Genomic DNA, 20,787 nt, shown 5'->3' with positions numbered 1-20,787 from the left:
GCTTACAACAATGTTGTTATTGTGCGCTTCAAGTCATTTCTGACCTTTGGTGACCTTTGGCAAGTTTCTTCAGAGGAGGTTTGCTACTGCCGTCCTCTGAAGGTGAGGAAGTGTAACTTGCCCAAGGTCATCCAGCTCTGGTTTCCAGAGTCATAGTCCAATGCTTAAACCCCTAAGACGTGCTAGGTCTCTACAACATTGGATTGCCTATGAAAGTGGTATGCTATTAAGTACATTAACCACAGACTACTGGAAGAATTTAACAGGTTCACAATATAATACATCAGTGCCTAGCCTGATGTAATTCTAATCTACAACCAGAAAATTGCATCAAGCTTGGCAATTCATATACTGCCAGTGGCTATCCAGACTCTTCAAAGGAATTCTTAATCAGAGCATAACAGCCATGCTTGTTTCTTGTGCATCTGCAGCAACTAGCAGTCTCTCATCTTTGGATTTAAAACCAATTGATCAGTGCCACATTTAAAACAAAAAATGGTGAGGCAGAAGAAATGGAATAAATGTGTTGAAAGAAGCAACTTAGAGTATATTTTATGGAGAAAAGAGTACAGTGGACTTTTTGTATATGTGAGGAATCCATTCCGGACACACACACCCCATAGAAAAAAATGCGGGACCTCACGTCCTATTGTTTGCTAAGGCTGCACGCTCTTGCTATGATGCGCCATGGGTGCACACTCCATTTTAATCTGGGGCTCGCCGTCCACGTGAGCTTGAGTCCACAGATGGCAAGCCCACATATGGTATAAAGGAACCTGCTTACCTTGTCATTTAGAGTTGGATCATTTAATGAATACAGCTTATTTGTGATATCTTTTCCAATAAGATGCTTAAATATTTCAAAAAGAAATGGCTCCGATTCCAGAAAATATGCAAGTCTCTCTCTAGACCAGCATAAGAACTTGCAGTTATCATCAGCAGTAATGGAGACCTATGAAGAAACCACATTCAGAAAATTAGCACTGCGTTAATGGATATGATTGATTACAATTCATATTAATAATACTAATAATAATAATAATAAAATCTTTATTTCTATACTGCTTTTCCAAAGAGATCAAAGCGGTTCACAAATTCGAGGAAAAGTATACATCACATCATATTACAATATAGTTACAATCACAGATACATTTCCATAAAACATCATATAAAAAAACAATTTAAAATATCCCAATTGCAGGTTAAACATCTTGAGGTACACTTCGATTAGGGGATAACTTTCTCTATAAAGAGTCAGGAGGGTATGCTAGGTGGAAAAGATAGGTTTTCAACATCTTCTTGAAAGCATCCAGAGAGGAACTGAGTCTAATCTCTTTAGGGAGTTTATTCCAGCACATTGGAGCTATTGTTGTGAATGCTCATTGGTGAGTTACAGTCAATCTCACCCTGGAGTACTCAAGTAAGTACTTTCCTGTTGTTCTGACAGTGCGGGGCGGATTGTGTAAGGAGAGGCGTTCCCTCAAGTAACGGGCCCAAGCCATATAGGGCTTTATAGGTGATAACCAACACTTTGTATTGAGCCTGGAAGCTGATTGGCAGCCAGTGAAGAGATCTTAATACAGGTGTTATATGGTCTGACCTTGGAGTTCCAGTGACCAATCCAGCTGCAGCATTTTGAACTAATTGAAGCTTCCGGACCTGATACAGAGGAAGCCCCATGTAGAGCACATCACAGAAACCCAAGTGGGAGGTTACCAGTGCGTGTACTACTATTTCAAGGTCCTTTCGGTCCAGACAGGGACGTAACTGGTGTATCAGCTGAAGCTGGTACCAAGCACTCCTGGCCATCGCATCCACTTGGGATGATAACTGTCGGGATGAGTCCAGGAGTACTCCCAAACTACGAACTTTGTCCTTTAGGGGAAGTGTGACCCCATCCAGGACTGGATGGCAAATTTTCCTGTCTGGACTTGGAGTACCTATCATGAGTACCTCTGTTTTCTCTGGATTGAACTTGAGTTTGTTTTCCTTCATCCAGCCCATTACTGACTCCAGAGGAGAGATGCCATCCTTAGTCACTGTGTCAGTCGGAGACATGGAGAGATAGATCTGGGTGTCATCAGCGTACTGATAACACCGTGCTCCATGTCTCCGGATGATCTCTCCCAGCAGCTTCATGTAAATATTAAACAGCATGGGGGACAGAATGGTGCCCTGGGGGACACCAGATGTCAGCTCTCTTCTCTGAGAGCAACTGTTCCCCAGCCCCACCATCTGGAATCTTCCTGAGAGGTAGGAATGGAGCCACTGGAGCGCAGTGCCCCCGATACCCAACTCTCTCAGGTGTTCCAGAAGGATACCATGGTCTATGGTATTGAAGGCCGCTGAGATGTCCAAGAGCACCAACAGGGTCACACTTCCCCCATTGATGCTCAGACGGAGATCATCAACTAAGGCAACCATGGCAGTCTCAACTCCGTATCCCACCCTGAAGCCAGTTTGAAATGGGTCCAGATAATCGGTTTCATCCAAGACAGCTTGGAGTTGAAAGACAACTGCCCTCTCGATCACCTTGCCCAAGAAAGGTAGTAAAGAGACCGGTCTATAATTATTCATCTGCAGGGGGTCAAGGGAGGGTTTCTTCAGAATTGGTTTCACTATGGCCTGTTTTAAGGCAGATGGAAATATACCTTCCCGAAGGGATGCATTAATTATAAGGAGTAATGAAGTTGTTATTACATCCCCTCCCTGAACAGTCAACCAAGATGGGCAAGGGTCGAGAGGGCAGGTTGTCCTTTTTACACAGCCAAGGAGCTTGTCCACATCCTCGGTATTCACAAACTCAAAGCGATCCAGTATAAGCTTGTTTCCAGAGGCACTGGTTACCTCTTCTCCTGGTTCCGCCAAAAGACTGGCGTCAAGATCAGCCCTTATCTGAGAGATTTTATTGGCAACGAAGTTGTTGAAAGCGTCACAGCAGGCTATAGTTGGCTCTAATAAAGGGTTCAGAGTGGCCGGTGGTTGGATTAATTCCCTAACCACCCTGAACAGCTCAGCTGGATGAGACTCTGCCGATGCAATCCGAGCAGCACAGAATGAATTCCTTGCTGCATCGATTGCCGCTCCGTAGGAACATAACAAGTTCTCATGGAGTGTCTTATCAGATAAGTGCTGATGTTTCCGCCAGTGGTGCTCCAGTCGTTGCGGAACCCGCTTCATCTGGTGTAGATCTTCTGTATACCTTCTGTATACCAGGGTCTTTTATTAGGAGCAGGCTGGTAAGGATGCTCGGGAGTGATGCTGTCGATTGCCCTGGTAAGGTTCTTATTCCAGTTATTAACCAGGGTTTCGACAGAGTCGCCATCATTCCCAAACATAGCTCCCTCTAAGGCTTTTTGGAACCTTATGGGTTCCATCAGCCTTCGAGGGTGGACCATTCTAATAGGCCCTCCACCCCCGAGGGGTTTTTGGATTGTGGCCTTCAGTCCTACCTCGACCAGAAAATGGTCTGTCCATGACAGGGGGGAAATATCACTAACTTCCACCCACAGATATTCTCGGTCAGTACTGAAAACCACATCGAGCGTATTACCAGCACAATGTGTTGGACCCAAGACCAATTGGGACAGGCCCATGGCTGTCATGGAATCCATGAACTGCCGAGCCGCACCTGTTAGATCTGATGAGCTGGCCTCAGAGGGGATGTTGAGGTCCCCCAGGACCAGAAGCCTGGGGGACTCCAACACCAGCTCAGAGACCAGCTGTGTCAGCTCGGCCAGGGAGTCTGTTAGGCTACAGGGTGGACAGTAGACCAACAGAATCCCCAGACTGTCCTTGACCTTTAGGGTCAGGTAAATACACTCGATGTGTCTCAGTTTCGGAACTGGGTTCCTGGTCAAGGTGATGTGGCTTTTATGGACCATGGCTACGCCTCCCCCTCGCCCACTTTCTCTAACCTGCTCCTTCACTACGTACCCAGCTGGGAGAGTTTTAGCCCAGGTCACACAACTATCCTCCCCCAGCCAGGTCTCTGTAATACAAGCTAGGTTGGCGTTCTTCCCATATAATACACCGTATATGATATGGGATTTATTTTTCATTGACCTCGCATTACACAGGAACAAGGTAAGGGTCTGTGGTATGTTTGGGACGATCCTCGGTTCTTTCGAGCTAACAGAGTGACTGGAAGACGGGATAGGTATTAAGCATCAATCCTGTCTTCCTTTAGATGTTTTAGTAAGTCTGTTAACGCTATATCTCCCCATGCCCCGCACAACTCTTATCGGTACTCCCTGAACAATTTTTGGTTTAACATCAATATCAATATCCTCCTTTCTCATAACAACTATCTCCTCTACATTATACTTGGGTTGTTGTAACCCTGGTAGGTTTGCCATCCTGATGTATACAGATGTAAGGCAATAGATGAAAAGTAAGTTGGGATCTTCAGCAAAGACTTAATACAAGCATATTAACGTTTTCTCTTATCAAGGAAATAAATTACTTGAACAATGAACAACAACAAAAAAACACAACTATTTCAACAGTATAACACAGGAAGTACTGATTTAAAAACATACTGTAGAATGATTACAGCATCTACTGAGACCTCTGGCAGATTATATCATGGAACTCTGTTTGCCTACAGGGATATATCCAAACACTTTTCTGATCATCCCATTCCCCCTGCTCTCTCCCAGGTGCGCTGAAGTGGCTTAACAGTGAGTCCAGGGGAGGGCTGAGAGGAGAGATATAGCAGTTACATCCCTCTCTGCAACAGAGGACCTTGGTTAGTGTTTTCAGTTAGAAATTGTAAGCTCTTTTATAATTCAAGCACAGGATTGTTATAGATCTAGTCTTTAATAGTTTTCTGATTTCTGACACCAGAAACACAGAGTATTGCAAATCTGTACAAAACAAGTCAGTTGCAGCTAGGAGCACAGATTTATGTTATTTCAGTTTCCCATAAAATGTTTCTAAAAATCAATGTTCATGGTATTCTTAGCAATATCTAATCAGGAGAAAGACAGCCAGTGTGGCTTTAGCTCTGGACTACAACTCTGGAGAAAGGGGTTCAAATTCCTGCTCATCCATGGAAACCCACTGGGTGATTCTGGACAAGTCACACTCTCAGGGTCAAGAGGAAGACAAAGGCCCTTATCACACGTGAGACTGGAACTCAAATCCAGAGCCAATTCGAATTGAAAGGGAAGCAGAGTCAATTCGAATTCAAGACAATTCACGTGATGAATTGTCACATGTGAAGAACGAAGTTGTGGTGATTCCTGAGTCAAAGCGGAGTGAGTGCACATTAAATTATCACACCGGTGCATACCATGCGGATTCAGTGATTCGTATTGGGACCCTTGTGCATGTTCAGTGGGGCTCTGAATGTATCGTGAACCTTTGCACTTCCAGGGTGAAGAAGGGGGCCACTTCCTGGTTCCACTTCCACGTGAATGCTAGCCTCACGTGAATGACTGCTTCACGTTTCTTTCTCCCTTCTATTTTCCCATCTCTGGCAGCCAAATCCAAATGGGTCCTCCGTGTCAGAGCCCCCCATCCATTTATTATTATTATTATTAAGGAATTATTATTAGTAGTAGTATTAATCAAATTTTCTTTCACTGCAAAATAATCAATGTAGAAGCTGCAGGTTTACTTGGAGGTAAATCCTTTGGATCTGAAGGAGACCCATTTTGGAGGATTGCAGAAATGATCCAGTTTCCCTTATTCTCCATGCTTTCTAAAATACCATCTCCCTGAATCCAATTCTCTGTCCTTCCCTTTGTAACAGTCACCTTCTCTTAGGTTGCATCCACACTGGGGAAATAAACTGGTTTGACTTCACTTTAATTGTCCTGGCTCAGTGCTATGGAATTCTGGGAACTGTAGTGTCATGAGACATTGAGCCTTCTCTGCCAGAGCACTTTGGTACCTCAGCAAACTAATTGTTTTTTATTATAATTATTCTAATTATACTCCATGATCTCCTTCTCTATGTAACAGTTGCCTTCTCTTAGGTTGCATCTGCACTGGGGAAATAATCTGGATTGACTCCACTTTAACTGTTCTGGCTCAGTGCTATGGAATTCTTGGAGTTGGTGTTTGCTGTGAGATCCTTGGCTTGAGGCTATAGAATTCTGGGAGTTGGAGTTTGTTGCTCCCCTGATGGTCCCCTCTTTTGCTCCCATCTCTCGCTCCAACCTCCTGTTTCATTCCCTTCATCCCTGTCAACTACATCCACTTCCCTTCTTGAAGGAGCACTGGAAGCATGGGGCAAAATTGTAGTGCAGCATCATGGGAAATGTATGACCTTGGAGGTTTAGGGATGTACCGGGATGGAAGCAAAGTTGTATTCCACACCAGACTAATTCGGATTGAAATCGAAGTGAACTTAGAAGCAATTTTTGTGAATTCGCTTGTTACCAAATTCACCAAAATGAGGAGTCACTTCGGATTCACTGTGGATGCACCTCGGAACGACCCCCCCCATAGAAAGCAATCACGTGAGATAATACATCATGTTATCACGTGAATTTGCATTGTTGGACCCACAACAAAAATCTCCATGTGATAAACACCAAAGGTAAAACCCTCTCTTGTCAAATGTTGTCAATAAACGCCTGTGATAGATTTGTCTTAGAGTCACCATAAGTTGGAAATGACTTGAAGACACAGAACAACAATCAACAGAAAATAATGTTTTCTTTCTCAGGCCATCTTCTCTGCAAGAAAAGTCTGCATAGTGTTTTGAAACACTAACTCAGGTTCATAGAATATGTGTGCAACCAGCATAAGTAGCATGTATTCAAGGAGGCAATGTGGCCAGAATCCTGCATAATAAAACTGGTCATGAAATAGGCCCAGTATAGACCGCCCAAAAAGGGCAGTCTGCCGGTGCCTTGTTTTGCTCTGTGAGGAAGCCACAGCAGACAAACTGCAAGATTTCATCGTGGAACAAAAAGAACCCACAAAAAGCGGGTTCTTTTTACGGTGCGATACTGATGTCGCAGTGTACCAATGGCGCACTTGCTATGTCAATATTGTGCTGTGATGTGCGGACGCTAAGCGTCCGTCACATCAAAATGTCGGCGCCCATCTGTACAGGGCACCGCCATTTTGACATACAGAATACATGCTAGGGTTGTGGGGCGTCTGTAAGCAACACCCTCAAGGCAACCCTAGCATGTCATCAAAAGCAAATTGACATTTTTGCTACTCATGCAGTAAAGGCATTCAGGGTGCACCTGAAGGCACAAGCTGAAATTGTGCCTTCCAAAAGGAGATCTTCATGTGTGTAGCCACACACTGTGGCTCTCTGTCAGCATTCAGTAGGAACTGAGGGTATGTAGCTAGCAGAAGGTATAATCCCAGGGCTATGGGAAAGGCAGACCTCTGAGCCAGAATGGGAATATCAGATCTCCGGGGGCGGGGGGGGTCAAACAGTAGATCTCTGACACCCTTGGGTGCATTCTACACACCCATACCCTTCTGATGTTGGAACTCCAATGTCACAAAAGGAGAAAGGTGGGGAAGACCAGTGGCTTGAAAAATTGGGGAAAGGCTCTGCATCTAAAGGACTGAAAGAGTTTGCCAGTGAGCAAAGGTGCAGTGAAGAGTTGTGAGAGGTCTTCACAGCCATCCCTGCTTCTTCTCCTTGCTGGTGGCAGCAGAATAGACTCCATCACTATGGATGGCTGACTGGCTTTTAAGGTGGGTTTTAAGTTTATGTGTGGCCATGGCAATAGTGACATGATCACAAATGGGAACACCAAACAGTTACCATGTCCTAAACCTAATTTACAGCAACATTACTGATTACCAAGGTCACGATTTCAGTGGCATGACTCCCACGCAATAGACTGGGAGTCCTATTGACTATATTGAAGCATACATAGGTAGGATTGTAGCCTCTGATTTACAACTTCACTTCTAAAGGCTGCTTCACACATGCAAGCAAACTACTGTGGGCCCGCTGGGGTTTGGTTCCAGGACCCACTGTGGATACCAAAATCCATGGATGCTCAAGTCCCATTAAATACTATGGTTAGGAAAATGGTGTCCCTTATATAAAATAGCAAAATCACGGTTTGCTATTTGGAATTTATATTATTATTATTGTTATTATTATTATTATTAAACCTTATTTCTAGAGCGCTGTAATTATATTTTTTGAAATATTTGGAATCCATGGATAAAAAATCCAGAGATATGGATGGCTCACTGTATTTGGTTAATTTAGGACAGCTATGTAAGCTTGCATCCAGCAGATGGCACCAGCATACTAAACAAAAAAACCAAAGCTCCCTCCCTTCAAAAATGAAAATCCAAATTCCTATATGGAACAAGTAATCAAGGATTCTCACAGTGCTATTCCCATAACCAAGTCAAAGCATGAAGCTATATAGCCAGTGTATAACCATGCAAGGAAATATCATGCACTGCTTTAATTTTTGTATACGTGTTTCCATATTTATATAAAACATATTTTTATATATAGAAACTCAACGTTGGGAGAAATATTTAGCACAGAATACAAATGAACACTTTTACATCCAGTTTAAAAACAAGAGCAATGCCTGATATAAAGAAAAGCTAAATAATAGGTGTGTCAAAGAGTGGCAAACAAAGATTTAAGTGGTTAGATTGTAGCAAATCCAAATAAACATTTTGAGCTCTGGGGTTCACAGTCCTCTTCTTTTCTACTGCCTGTTTTATTACAACTTAAGCTGGCCTGCAGGACAAGAATATTCAGATTTAATTTTTTACAATTAGGTGTTACTGCTGCTTTTTCTTCCCCATTCTGTATTTGTACAGAACAAATCAATGCCCAAAGCAGAGGATGTATTAGTAGTAGTTCACTTATCCAATAACTGTCTTCTAGTGCAGAGACTAATATAATCTTGGCACTAAGCCCAGCCCATGACTGGAACATATTACATCAGTCACCAATTTTACGCTTTGTACCAGCCTTCTATCTCTGTTTTACTATCAAGCAGCTACTGTATATTCTCACAGTGGAAAAATGAACAATTATTTAAAAGCCACAATCCACAATCTATGTGGTTCATGCAAACTAATATCTGAAACTCAGCTCATGCTCCTCACAACAACTCATAAAGATTCTGAAATGTGGGAAGGTCTACATAAAAAAGACAGCCTCATAACTCTATCCTTTGGACTACTGGCCACTAACTTCAGTATGTATTGTCTGCAAAGCTATCTGACAATTAGGGAATTCTGCCCACTATTGACTGAAGATGGTACTGCATGCTTTAAGGATAGCTACACATTTAAAGTAATTCAAGGCGCGTTACAGACCGCCCAAAAGTGACGGCCTGCACCTGCCCCTTTCCCCGCTGGATCGGGGCCTCAGTGGCCAGAGCGGCAGCCGCTGAGGCCCTGATCCGCCGCTTTCCAGGCTAGGGGGAAGCAGCAAAAGGCCACTTCCCCGAGGCCTGGAAAGGGGCTTCAAGCCCCAAGGACACCCTGCGGCGGCGGGGAGGAGGAGAAAGGGGCCACTTGGCCCCTTTCTCCCTTGCGTCACTGGGCACAGCCATCTAAAGGCTGTGCCCAGCGACGCAAGACCAGGAAGGAGCTCCGTTTCGGAGCTCCTTCCTCCGCCGACGAAAGAGCGCACTAAGCGCCCTCGCACGACGTGACAGCGTCACGTCCGCGCCACCTCGTTTGGAGGCAGCGTGTTCATGAAGCCATCATGGTGGCCCTCATGTAGATGGGGTGCCATCATCTTGTACGTCCTCAGGACGTATTAAGCTTGGGGGCATCAAGAAGTGATGCCCCTTTTTAAACCTAGGACGTCCTGAGGAAGTCCCTTATGCCTGTCTGTAACGCGCCCAAGTATTTTAAAAACCAAATACTTGGAGCTATGGCTTTCACTGACAAATAAGAAACACATCCTCTTTGATTTAAACAGAAGACACTGGCTGGCTTTCTGCTCAATATTTATGATGCTGACTCCAATATTAACAGTGCTGTAAATTTAGCTTACACATCATAAATTAACATTGTTAATACAGTACTGGAATTCATATTTAAGGGCATTGCACCATTGCCCTTTCAGCCTCAGAGCATGGCAATGGCAAACCTCCACTAGATAAATCTTACAAAGCAAACCCTGTGTTAGGTTCACTTTAGGGTCACCATAAGTTGCAAATGACTTGAAGGTACACAACAGCAACAAACCATTGCAAAGGTCAAAATGTGTCCAAAAAACCTACCTTTGAAATCAGGAGGTTCTCCTAAGAGAAGGATTTCAAAGGTGCTGTAGAGTGGGCTGCTGAGCAAAGATGCATCCAGCTCCCTCCCAGAAGTGAGGCACAATGCTGTTGGGGGACCTGCCTTGCTTCAATGGTAGGGGATTGGGGGGTAGGATTGCGAGATGTAGTTACGACAATGGAACTCCATCAGTGTAGCTATATCTCTTAATGCAGGATTGTAGTCTTTAAAATACATGAATTCGAAAAAGAAACCCCATGATTTTACTGCTATCAGGAGGAACCCAACAATGACATTTTGCATTTGAAATGATGAAGATTTTATGTAACTACATTAAAATTTTAGAAGGCTATATGAATAAGTTAGACAAGATGATAAATCCACTGTTGCTCATTAAAATTTATAACACTGCATATTAACTTCATCAATGCACCTTACATCTTATTATATCTTACATAGTATAAAATGGTTCCATACCTGGAACTTCTCACCCCGATTCATCTGAGTTGATCGATATTCAGGAGAATCTATAAAGGCACAGGGGTAAATATTATGCAGGAAATGCCCTCGATAGGAGACCTTCATTCTGATGATAAAAATATTAAAAACATTTTAAGATATCTGAGGTAAAGCAATTATTCTATACTGGAATCATTTAGGAATAAATCATTGTACTTAATTAAGTGAAGAGGCACAATTTAGGTTCAATCCACATTAACACCATGATCTTGGATGGTTAACTATTTGGAACTCTGGCTGCTGATTGTCAGTTCAGATTCTAGAGTGTCAACAGTGAAGCTGTTGTCCAAGAGGTGTGGTCCAGAGGTACTCTGCTAACCAATTGGGACACTGCAAGATGCACGGGACTAGGGATGTACAGTAATTCTTCATTTTCTTCTCAAAAGAAGCAAAAGGTCATTTTAACTGGTCCTGTTGCAAGAAAGTCTTCAAAAACCATGCAGTTTTGAAGCCTACTCATAATTCTTTGCTTACTCTGTGCACAGAATATATGTATGCATAAACTCTATAGTTCTTGTGCTGTGCAGTGAATTCCACCTCCTGCCCCCTTAGTGGGAAGTAGTTGCTGCAATCAGCAGGGGTTTGTTCAGGAAGTAGCTGACTGACCACCCCCTGGTGTGACAGACTGAAGAAGAACCTTGTCACAATTCCCCTTATGCTGGCGATCACTTGTGTGAGGGAAGGTAGGATCATGAGCCACCTGCTTCCCAACTGACAGGTGAACTGATCCATGAAGCTTCCAACAGCTGCCTCCCAGTAAGTGGAGGCTGGGGGAATTTCACAGTTCCTACATGGCCCCTAAATTACATGGGTATCATGAATAAGAAACAGTCATGAGTACATTAACTCCAGGTTGTGCATTTCAAACTGCCCAACAGGATTCTGACCAACATCTCTCTGCCTCCCTCCCTCCCTTTCATTCATTGATATCCACACACACTCACTGCATAAACCCTGATTCATTCTGAAAATGACAGAATTCTAGCAGTATAAAATTTACTCCCAGTAACAGTGATGGGTAGGAAGGAACTAAAATGTGTCAGATCTAGATTACCAATTGAGCTTCAGTTACTCCATGCAAAGGCTTGTTGACATCAATAGTTATCTCAGTATCGCTATGGCCTTCCTGTTGGCAGCATTTAATTATATTATATTACACATGTGATGTAATAAATGGAGTATTCTGCTCAAAATACTTTCCTCTCATGTGCTCTTCACAGATTTGAAATTAATGCTAAGGTCTTCCAGAGCTACAATCATTATTAAAAAGCAAGCTAATCGCAGCATGTTATTTCAACACATCTCATTCATGTGCTACATTTTCAGAGCAATTAATTTAAGTTAATAAAAAAAATGTTTTTATTATTATCTCACTTTAACTCCACCTATACTGTTTCTTTAATTTTAGCCAAATTACTGAGTTTAACTAGCATCTCTCTTGAAACCAAACCATAGAAATCTAGAAGGAGATGAAAAAACGCATTATGTTGGTTTGACAACTGCTCCCATCACGCCTGACCATTGGCCATGCCAGCTGGGACTGATGGGAGCCAAAGTCAAACTATAGCTGGAAGACCATAGCTTCCCCACGTCTTCTTGTATTTTCAATCTTTACTGTTAGCCGTTTTTGAGCTAAACTCTTTAGAATTCAGTCTGGACTCCTTTTTCCAGACCAGATGCTGCCTCATAAAGTCTTTGCTTAAAAAAAAAGTCCTGGATCTAAATGCAAGCTCATAGGTTAACCAAACAGTCTGTGAATAAAGAAACTTAATAGCTAAGAAGCTAAGGATTCAGAGCTGTGTGCAAGGGTGGTACAGCTCACTGGCACAGGAGATGTTGGTGAAAAGCTTTGTAAAAACCTGCTAATACAGTAACAACTTTATCAAAATGTTATTGCTGTGTTTTTTTAAAAAAATCTCTCTTTAAAGCAAATGCTTTGCATCCAGACATATTACTTAGATTGTCACTGTACAAATGTAAAATTATATATGTGTGCATGCACACATACACACACATAATATAAACACAGAGATACATCCTATCAGTAAACCTGAAGCATTTCATAGAGCAAACATCAACAAAGAAATTTCCCTAGAACTAAAATGTCTGGAATGTAACTGCATAACAACTTAAATATAAGGATAAAATAAAAATAATTATAAGAGAAAATGCAAGTTATTGGCTTGCACACAGTTTCTTTCTTGCTAATAGGAGCATCTCAGAAATTGTTCAAATCAGAATGCCCCCCTCAGTGGAAAGAAGAAATAAGTGATCACTGTCAATTCTTTTCCATTTTGCAACCTGCATGACCCGCATCTTCACCACCCACTATTTCAGAGGGTTCCTCAATTCCCTTCAGCAAAAGCAAAAAGGATATAGGAGAAGAGGAGAACTGATCAACATGGATACTTCTCTGCTAGATCAGGCATCTCCTGCAGAAGGAAGAAGCCTTTCCACTCATGAAAGGCAGATTCTGGATCCAACCCAGGCTATTGGACAATCTCTTCCCATTTTTCATTTTCATCTCCTTCCTCCCCACATCCCAGCATAATTAAAACCTAACAAGGAAAACTCCATTTCAAAGTCAAGCACATACTTTCCTTTTAGCAGAATGCTTAATCGATCATCCACCGATGTTTTGTCCTCTGCAGCATATGCTTGGCCTGTTTTTAGTGTCTGAATATTGCAGAATTGACCTGTTAGCCTTTGAAACAGCTCTGGAGGCACATGGAGTGGTTCAAACATTCTCTTATACAGACTGCTGAGCTCTTTATCTATCTTTATCTGGAACACAACAGGAAACAGGTTTCAGATGTCAGCATATTTTAATTAAAATGGGCAGTGCAATGTGTGTGTGTGTGAGAGAGAGAGAGAGAGAGAGCATAAAGAGGCATACGGAACTTTGCTTATTGCAAAATAAAGTTAAAGCAGCAGACAAGTGGTCAGAGAGCTATACCAGAGTAGGCATATAACATCTGCATTGCAGAATTAATGCACTTTGACACCACTTTAACTGCCAAGGTTCAATGCTATGGAATTCTGGGATGTGTAGTTTTGTGAGATATTTAGCCTTTTGTCAGAGAACTCTGGTGCCACAACAAACCCCAAATCCGAGGATTCCATAGCATTGAGCCATGGAAGTTAAAGTGGTATCTAGCTACATTATTTCTGTAGTGCAGACACAGCCAGTATCTTTCACCTACATAAGAAATGGAAGTTGCATTCTTTCTTCTTCTTTTTTCCATTGTGAAGACATTATTTCTTTTGGTACTGAGGAGGAATAAGTTGCCAGTGTTCCCATATAGAGGAAATAAAACAATTATTGAAATTTCCCCTCATTTCCTCAGTGAAACATAATGGCTGGCATCCTATTCAGTAGTTACAAGATCATAAACTGAACTTACAAGCTTGAAACTTTTGGGACTCATATTTATAGTCATTAACAACAGAACATGTCCCCAAAACAAACCTTTTTAGCCAGGCATTACACTAACTGAAAGGTCTGAAATTTTGCCACTCCATTTTGGGCTGAAAAAATGCTGGATCAGGGCCACAGCAAGCGGTTGCCATGGTCCTGATCTGGCGCTCAAAGGGGCAGCATAGAGCCACCCATTTATGGCTGTCTGTTTCAGCTCTAAGAGAAACTGGGAAGAATAAATCACCAGGAACATATGACATCCCAGTTGAACTGCTATAACCCACACAAACAGCATGAACTCAAGTGTTAACTAAAATATGCCAACAAATTTTAAAAACAAAACAGTGGCCAACAGACTGGAAATGATCAATATACCATTATAGAATCCCATTCACAAAAAAGAAGACACGAAAGACTGCAGCAACTATAAGACTATAACATTAATTTTCCATGCAAGCAAAATTATACTCAAAATTCTGAAGCATAGATTCTGATCATATACGGAGAGCAAAATCTCAGAGGTACAGGCAGACTACAGGAAAAGAAGAGGCACTGGGGACCACATTGCAAACATATGGTGGATAATGGACCAAGCCAAAGAATTCCACAAGGAAATCAGCATGTGCTTTATAGACCACAGCAAAGCCTTTGACTGCTTAGATCATGAAAAATTATGGAAGACATGAGAGTGCCACTGTATCTGATAGTCCTAATGAAGAATGTTAGTCCTGTTGAGCTAATGACAGAACAGACTATCATGTTGTTTTCTTGGCAAGTTTCTTCACAGAGGGGTTGCCATTACCATCCTCTGAGATTGAGACAGTGTGACTTTTCCAAGGACACCCAATGGATTTATGTGGCTGAGCTGGGATTCAAACATAGGTCATAAAAAAAAACATTATGACGTTAGAAGTTCTACTTTGACTCCTTCCCCAATAATATTTACATTTAATATGCCTTGTTCACAGAGCTGCACAATGGATTCATGTTTGTGTTGAGCTGCCAAACATACCTGTCCTGGGCAGTCACCGCCAGCTGTAACCCCATCCTAATACATGTGAAGTTCAGGTTTTTCTTGTTTGCTTCAAGTTGCATCACTTTTACACTTGCTTACAATGGGCCACGGTTGATACTTTAATATCAGTCCTCTGAGGAGGTCTTCACTGATGGCATGCTACATAATTTGGTGTCATCATCAATCTTGCTCTCTACTCCCCCTCAACACAAGAGGAGGAATGAACAGGTCTTTTCTTCTTCAAAAATCACTACTCCTGTCCCAATGCAGATCCCTGGGGGACTACCACTCTGTATATCCCTCCATTTCAGGAGGTGTCCACTTGTTTGTACCCTCTGTTTCCCTGTACAATATCCCTGCTTGATACTATATTTCCCCATTTCTTTTTTTAAACAGATATTAAGGCAATTGGTCTACCGTGTCCTGAATTCCCCCTGCAACACCATCTAAGACCCTTTCCAAAAAATTGGTGTTATATTGGCCAGTTTCCAGTCCTCTGGTATAGGGCTTTGAACCTCTGGATTGAATTATTTCTTTGCTATCTGTTTTTCAATAAAGTCCTATACTTCATCTCTTGTCAGTGGTACATGACTTGCCTAAATCCAGCAAGAGCCAGTCTAACACAAGAACAGCATCTAAGGAGGAGAAAAGAGTGTTTGATTAACATTCTACACTCCATTATAAACCAAAACAGGAAAGAAGGCGAGTAAGCTGGCTCAAATCTAGATGTCCCTCTGAGTCAATAGAGTTACTAGCCAGGACACTCCATCCTGCCTTAATACCAAAAAACAGAAAAACAAAATATAGGCAGATTGAGCAAAGACCAATTAGGCTCAGACTGAGAGGAAAAAGTGGGTGTAAGGGAAAGCAAAATCTGGAAAGGATTGAGCACCAGATAAATAAATATGGGAGGCATTCACAGAGGAATAGTGTGAGGGTTACTAGCAAAAGAGGAGAAAAATAAACACTGCTTTGAAGGTGAATTTTTCTTAGATAATCTAAATTATCAGTAATCTGTTAAACAACAGCAGTAAGTTTAGTGAAATGGAGGTGGAGGGAAGAAAACCTTGGGCCCAAACAGACAGGCCAAAATAAAGCTGCTTCGAGTCACTTTCGAAGTACGCTGTTTAAATGACACATGCATCTTAAGAGCCCAGAAGCCGCACCAAAACTGCGCTCCATTCCTTAGGACTGGAGCGTGGCTTTGACGTAGCTTCCGGTCTCTTAAGATGCATGTATCATTTAAACAGCATACCTCCAAAGTGACCCAAAGTAGCTTTATTTTGACCTGTCTGTTTGGACGCTTTGTTATGTTTATAGAGAACCATGAGGTTCCTTGTTTCATTCACAGATGTTAAGATTTTTCATGCAATTTGTGATCTCCAGATGTATTGGACTGCCAAAGCTCCTAGCAACTCTAGCTAACTAGCATAACAAAAAATGAAGGATGATGCACTCCAACAATATTAAGAAGCTAAATATTGGAAATTCAACAGTTTCCCTCAAAAGCAGCAAACTTGAGCAAATCCTGCTTTCTGCTAGCTTTGTGATAGTAAATGAAACAGAGGCTCCTGAGAGTCTATACAAATAGATGTTATTTATCCATGTTTCAACATAACAGAATGATTTAATCCTATATAAGGCAAGACTGTTTTTATGTTTATCTCCTTCTTGGTTCATTATAATCTTATATTGTAAAAATGCCCTTTTAATGTAGCATTATAATCTTTTTATGTTGGTACAATAAAAAGAGATTGAAAGGGTATCACAGCATGAGTCTTAATAAACTATGACAAAACAACTTGATTTTATTTCACAGTGTAACTGGTTTATTGGATAAGTACAAATAAATCTCTCATGGACAGCCATTCAGTATAAACAGCTGAGTAACTTATGCCACTCGAAAAGAGCAAAGCACACTAAAAATTTCATACTTTCCATTTTGACAAGAAAATGTGTTTATACCAATGAGAACAAAACTTTGCACATATTCAATTCTACATGAACTAAGGTTGTAGTCTGTATATGTGGAAAATCTGATGACAATTACAGCATGCAAACATAATAATAAACTGTTTTAAAAGGATTAAGACAAGGTAGGCAGTGTGGTGTAGTGGTTTGTCTATGACTTTGGAGACCAGGGTTTGAATCCCAACTCAGCCATGGAAAGCCACTGGGTGACCTTGGGCAAATCAAACTCTCTCAGCCTCAGAGGGAAACACTGGTAAAAACCCCTCTGAACAAATCTTGCCAAAAATACCCCTTGACAGTCTTGGCTTACAGTTAAAGCTGGAAACAACTTGAAGGCACACAATGAGAAGAAAAAGGAAACACATACTCTTTCCACAGCACACATGCTCCCTGATCTCTTTTGGTCCCTCAAACCCACTGCCATTGATCCCCCCCTTTGTCTTTAAATCCAAGGCATGCAGGGCATACATAGATGGACTGCGTTTCCAAGACTCAGTTTGCTACAGCCCTTGTGCTACTGAAATCTGACGACCAATGTGGCACCCAGTTGTTGTTGTTATTGTTGTCCAATACCAACAACCCATCCCCACCCTGGAAACTGCCAGCCCCTGGATTAGAGACTTCAGAAAAATTAGAACAATAGTGCTCTCATGTCATCCAAACCAGCTCATTATATATTTTCTAGAATAAAGACTAAAGTGTGTGATCTTTCAAAGAACACCCTTGGACTCTCTATCAGTCCTTTAATGGTGATATACATACCGGTCTTCTCTTGTATAGCAAGTATAAAAAATGCAGAATGTTGAGAATAAGGAATGCTGTATTCCAGATCATTATATCCAGGGCACAGCGGAAAAGTGTGGCCCAGATGATAAAAAGTGCACATCCTGCCAAATAATAAAGCAGATGCTAATTTACTTACAGATACATTCAGCTCTTCCCACACAACCAGCCCCAATACACAGAACTAAAAAAAGAATATTCTGACTGGTTTTGTTCAGGCTCCATAGTCAGCTATTGCAAGAAAAGGAGAAAATAATCCCTTTTGTTTATTTGCAAATTCAAACTGCAATGCTGACCTCAGGGCAACTACAGTCCACACTGTGGAAATAATCCAGTTTGAGACTGTTTTAACTGTCCTGGCTCAATGTTAGGGTATTCTGGGAACTGGAGTTTTGTAAGACATTTAGCCTTTTCTGTCAGAGAGCTCTGGTGCCAGAATAAACTATAATTTACAAGATTCCCTAGCACTGAGCCAGGGCAGTTAAAGTGGTCTTAAACTAGATTATTTCTGCAATGTGCTTGTTCATATGCTTGTTCACTCTGCTGCACTTACAATGTAATATATGACACAGTCATATGTATGTAGGAACAATCAGAGCCTTTTTCCACTCAGAAAAAAGTACAGGAATAATATCCCAGCTATCTGTACATATGAATGTATTTCACATTGCAATGAAGGCAAAGCAACAGCTGTCATTTATTTATTTAGAATATTTATTTCAATGTAAAAATATACATAAGCCCACTTTTATATTAAGAATAAGCATTCATGGGAGCTTACAAAAAACAAAATAGCTTCAAACAGTAAGTGAAAGTAAGTCGACACATTTACTTAAAACAGAGGGAAATGTTTTAAAAATAGATACATTACTTCAGCAGCAGTAAGAATTCAACAAAATGGTATATATCCAAAATAGGAAAACTTTTTTAAAAACATTAAATGATTTTAGAAAGCAAAAAAGTCTTGTCTTCTACACTAGAGTGGGAAATTGTGGCTCCTCAGAGGTTTCTGGACGGCAACTCCTATAGTTCCTGACTAGTGGCTATGTTAGTAAACATATACAGGAGTTGTAGGCTCAAAACTTCAAAGGGCCACAGTTGCCCACTCCTGATATAAATAATGGTGTTGGTCATCTCATTAACCATCAGCAATGAACATTTCACAAGGGTGCCACCACTGAAAATCCTCTTCTTCCTGGTCACTTTGGCGCGTTATAGACGGGCCTAAGCAGCGCCGCGTCTCGCCGTGAATACGCGCGAGGGGCGGCGCTTCTGGATGCGCCTTGCCCCTCGCGCGTATTCCGTATGTCAAGATGGCGGTGCCCTATACAGATGGGCGCGGCCATCTTGACGTAACGGATGCTGTGCATCTGGGCGTCCAAACCCAGAAGAGATGTCGCAAATGTGCACTTTGGCATTTGCGGCATCTCTTCCGGGTTGCCGGAAGGAGCGCGATTTGCACGCTCCTTTTTTACAGCGCAGGGGAGTCGCACGGTTTGGCTGCAGCGGCTTCCCCGCGTTGCAACCGGCAGCGGCCCAAGACCGCCCCTTTTGGGCGGTCTGTAACAGGCCTTTGCTTAGAAGGGGGATTTAATAATAATAATAATTTGTTTTATTTATATACCACTATTCCAAAGATCATAGCGGTGAACAGCAAGTAAGCTAATTTGAAATAAATACTTAACCAGCATGGCTACAAAAGGGTCCACACATCTGAGGCAGGCTTAACTTTGTATTCTAACCAGGTCTTAACTCACAAAAACTAAAGAAACCCTTCCTACACATTTTGAAATTCATGGAAGTTTTAAAAGCAGTTCATAATACAGCATGAGTTCTTGGATATTCCCAAAGAAACTTAATTTCCACAATCCTAATATATTTTCAACAGTCTGATTTATAATTAGGGTATCATTTATACATATTGCTTGGCCTACCTATGGTTAGCAAGGCTCGCAGGACAATCATATGAAGATGATAAGTAGTTGGAATAACCAATCCAACTGCGAAACAGATATTGGCCATATGAAAAACCAGATGGTGGATTTCTCTCCAGTGTTCACATACAGTTTCATTCAAAGGCACGGAAGTGGCATTTCTGAGATCTGGCATAGAACTAAAAGGCATCACTGTAATTGAACTGGCTTCCATAGTGTTCATCTTGAAGGTGCCTGTTTAGAATATAGTTTTTAAAAAGCACGTTAAAAACAGTAAGTGAAAAGAAATGCAACATAGCAGTTTACACTTTAATCAATAGCCACATATAAAAGGGTTCTGGATCTCTAATGCCATCAGATTTTAAATATTCACATAGTGAACATACTGAGAAATTTCAGCCATGTTCATCCTGACACTCTTTGCTCTCATCAGAAGTTTTGCTGCATTTCTCTCCATTGCCATTCCTGTAGGCATGGAATATATTTCAACAAGGTGATTTGTGTACAGAAGCTGGGCCCTGTGCTTAAATACATATTAGTACAGAGTACTTAAAAATAAAATTAGACTTCACCTTATCTATTCCACACCTATCTAACTGCCATGTAGCAATGACATTAAGCAGTTCTACTAAATATAGCATACTACAAAGCTGAAATACAGATAGTAAGACTGCACAATTTTTCTGACAGCCAATTTTTAAGTGTCACAGGAATAGGTTTACTTTATCTTCAAGCATGACACATGAACAGATAACACTTTCAGCTCCTCACAAGAACTGCCCATGCATGGACATCAGAGAGAGAATGTTCTTAACTGTTTTTACAACTTGCTCTTTTATCGTACTTAAAATTATGAAACATTTTACTTGAGACGATCAAGTCCTTGTTTCCATACTGTAACTCATTTGATTACAGTACAGTACAGTACAGCAATTTCTGCAAAATCT

At 41.5% G+C, this 20,787-nt stretch overlaps 1 protein-coding gene across 3 annotated transcripts in view; it reads right to left on the bottom strand.

The window, feature by feature from the left end:
• LOC121917014 (blood vessel epicardial substance-like) overlaps positions 1 to 20,787 on the bottom strand; it is an 87,396-nt gene that overhangs the window by 7,895 nt on the left and 58,714 nt on the right. For all 3 annotated transcript variants that reach the window (XM_042442644.1, XM_042442609.1, XM_042442616.1), the window contains 5 exons: positions 19,841 to 20,074; positions 17,886 to 18,010; positions 13,316 to 13,503; positions 10,678 to 10,786; positions 785 to 952 (listed from right to left, as the gene is read on the bottom strand). In XM_042442644.1, coding sequence (XP_042298578.1) covers positions 785 to 952; positions 10,678 to 10,786; positions 13,316 to 13,503; positions 17,886 to 18,010; positions 19,841 to 20,074 — 824 coding nt within the window. The remainder of the gene's footprint in view (positions 1 to 784; positions 953 to 10,677; positions 10,787 to 13,315; positions 13,504 to 17,885; positions 18,011 to 19,840; positions 20,075 to 20,787) is intronic.

This window comes from Sceloporus undulatus, chromosome 1 (genome assembly GCF_019175285.1).
Source record: "Sceloporus undulatus isolate JIND9_A2432 ecotype Alabama chromosome 1, SceUnd_v1.1, whole genome shotgun sequence".
NCBI lineage: Eukaryota > Metazoa > Chordata > Lepidosauria > Squamata > Phrynosomatidae > Sceloporus > Sceloporus undulatus.
Note: the sequence above shows the minus strand (reverse complement) of the source record. Positions and strands in the feature narration are given on the sequence as shown.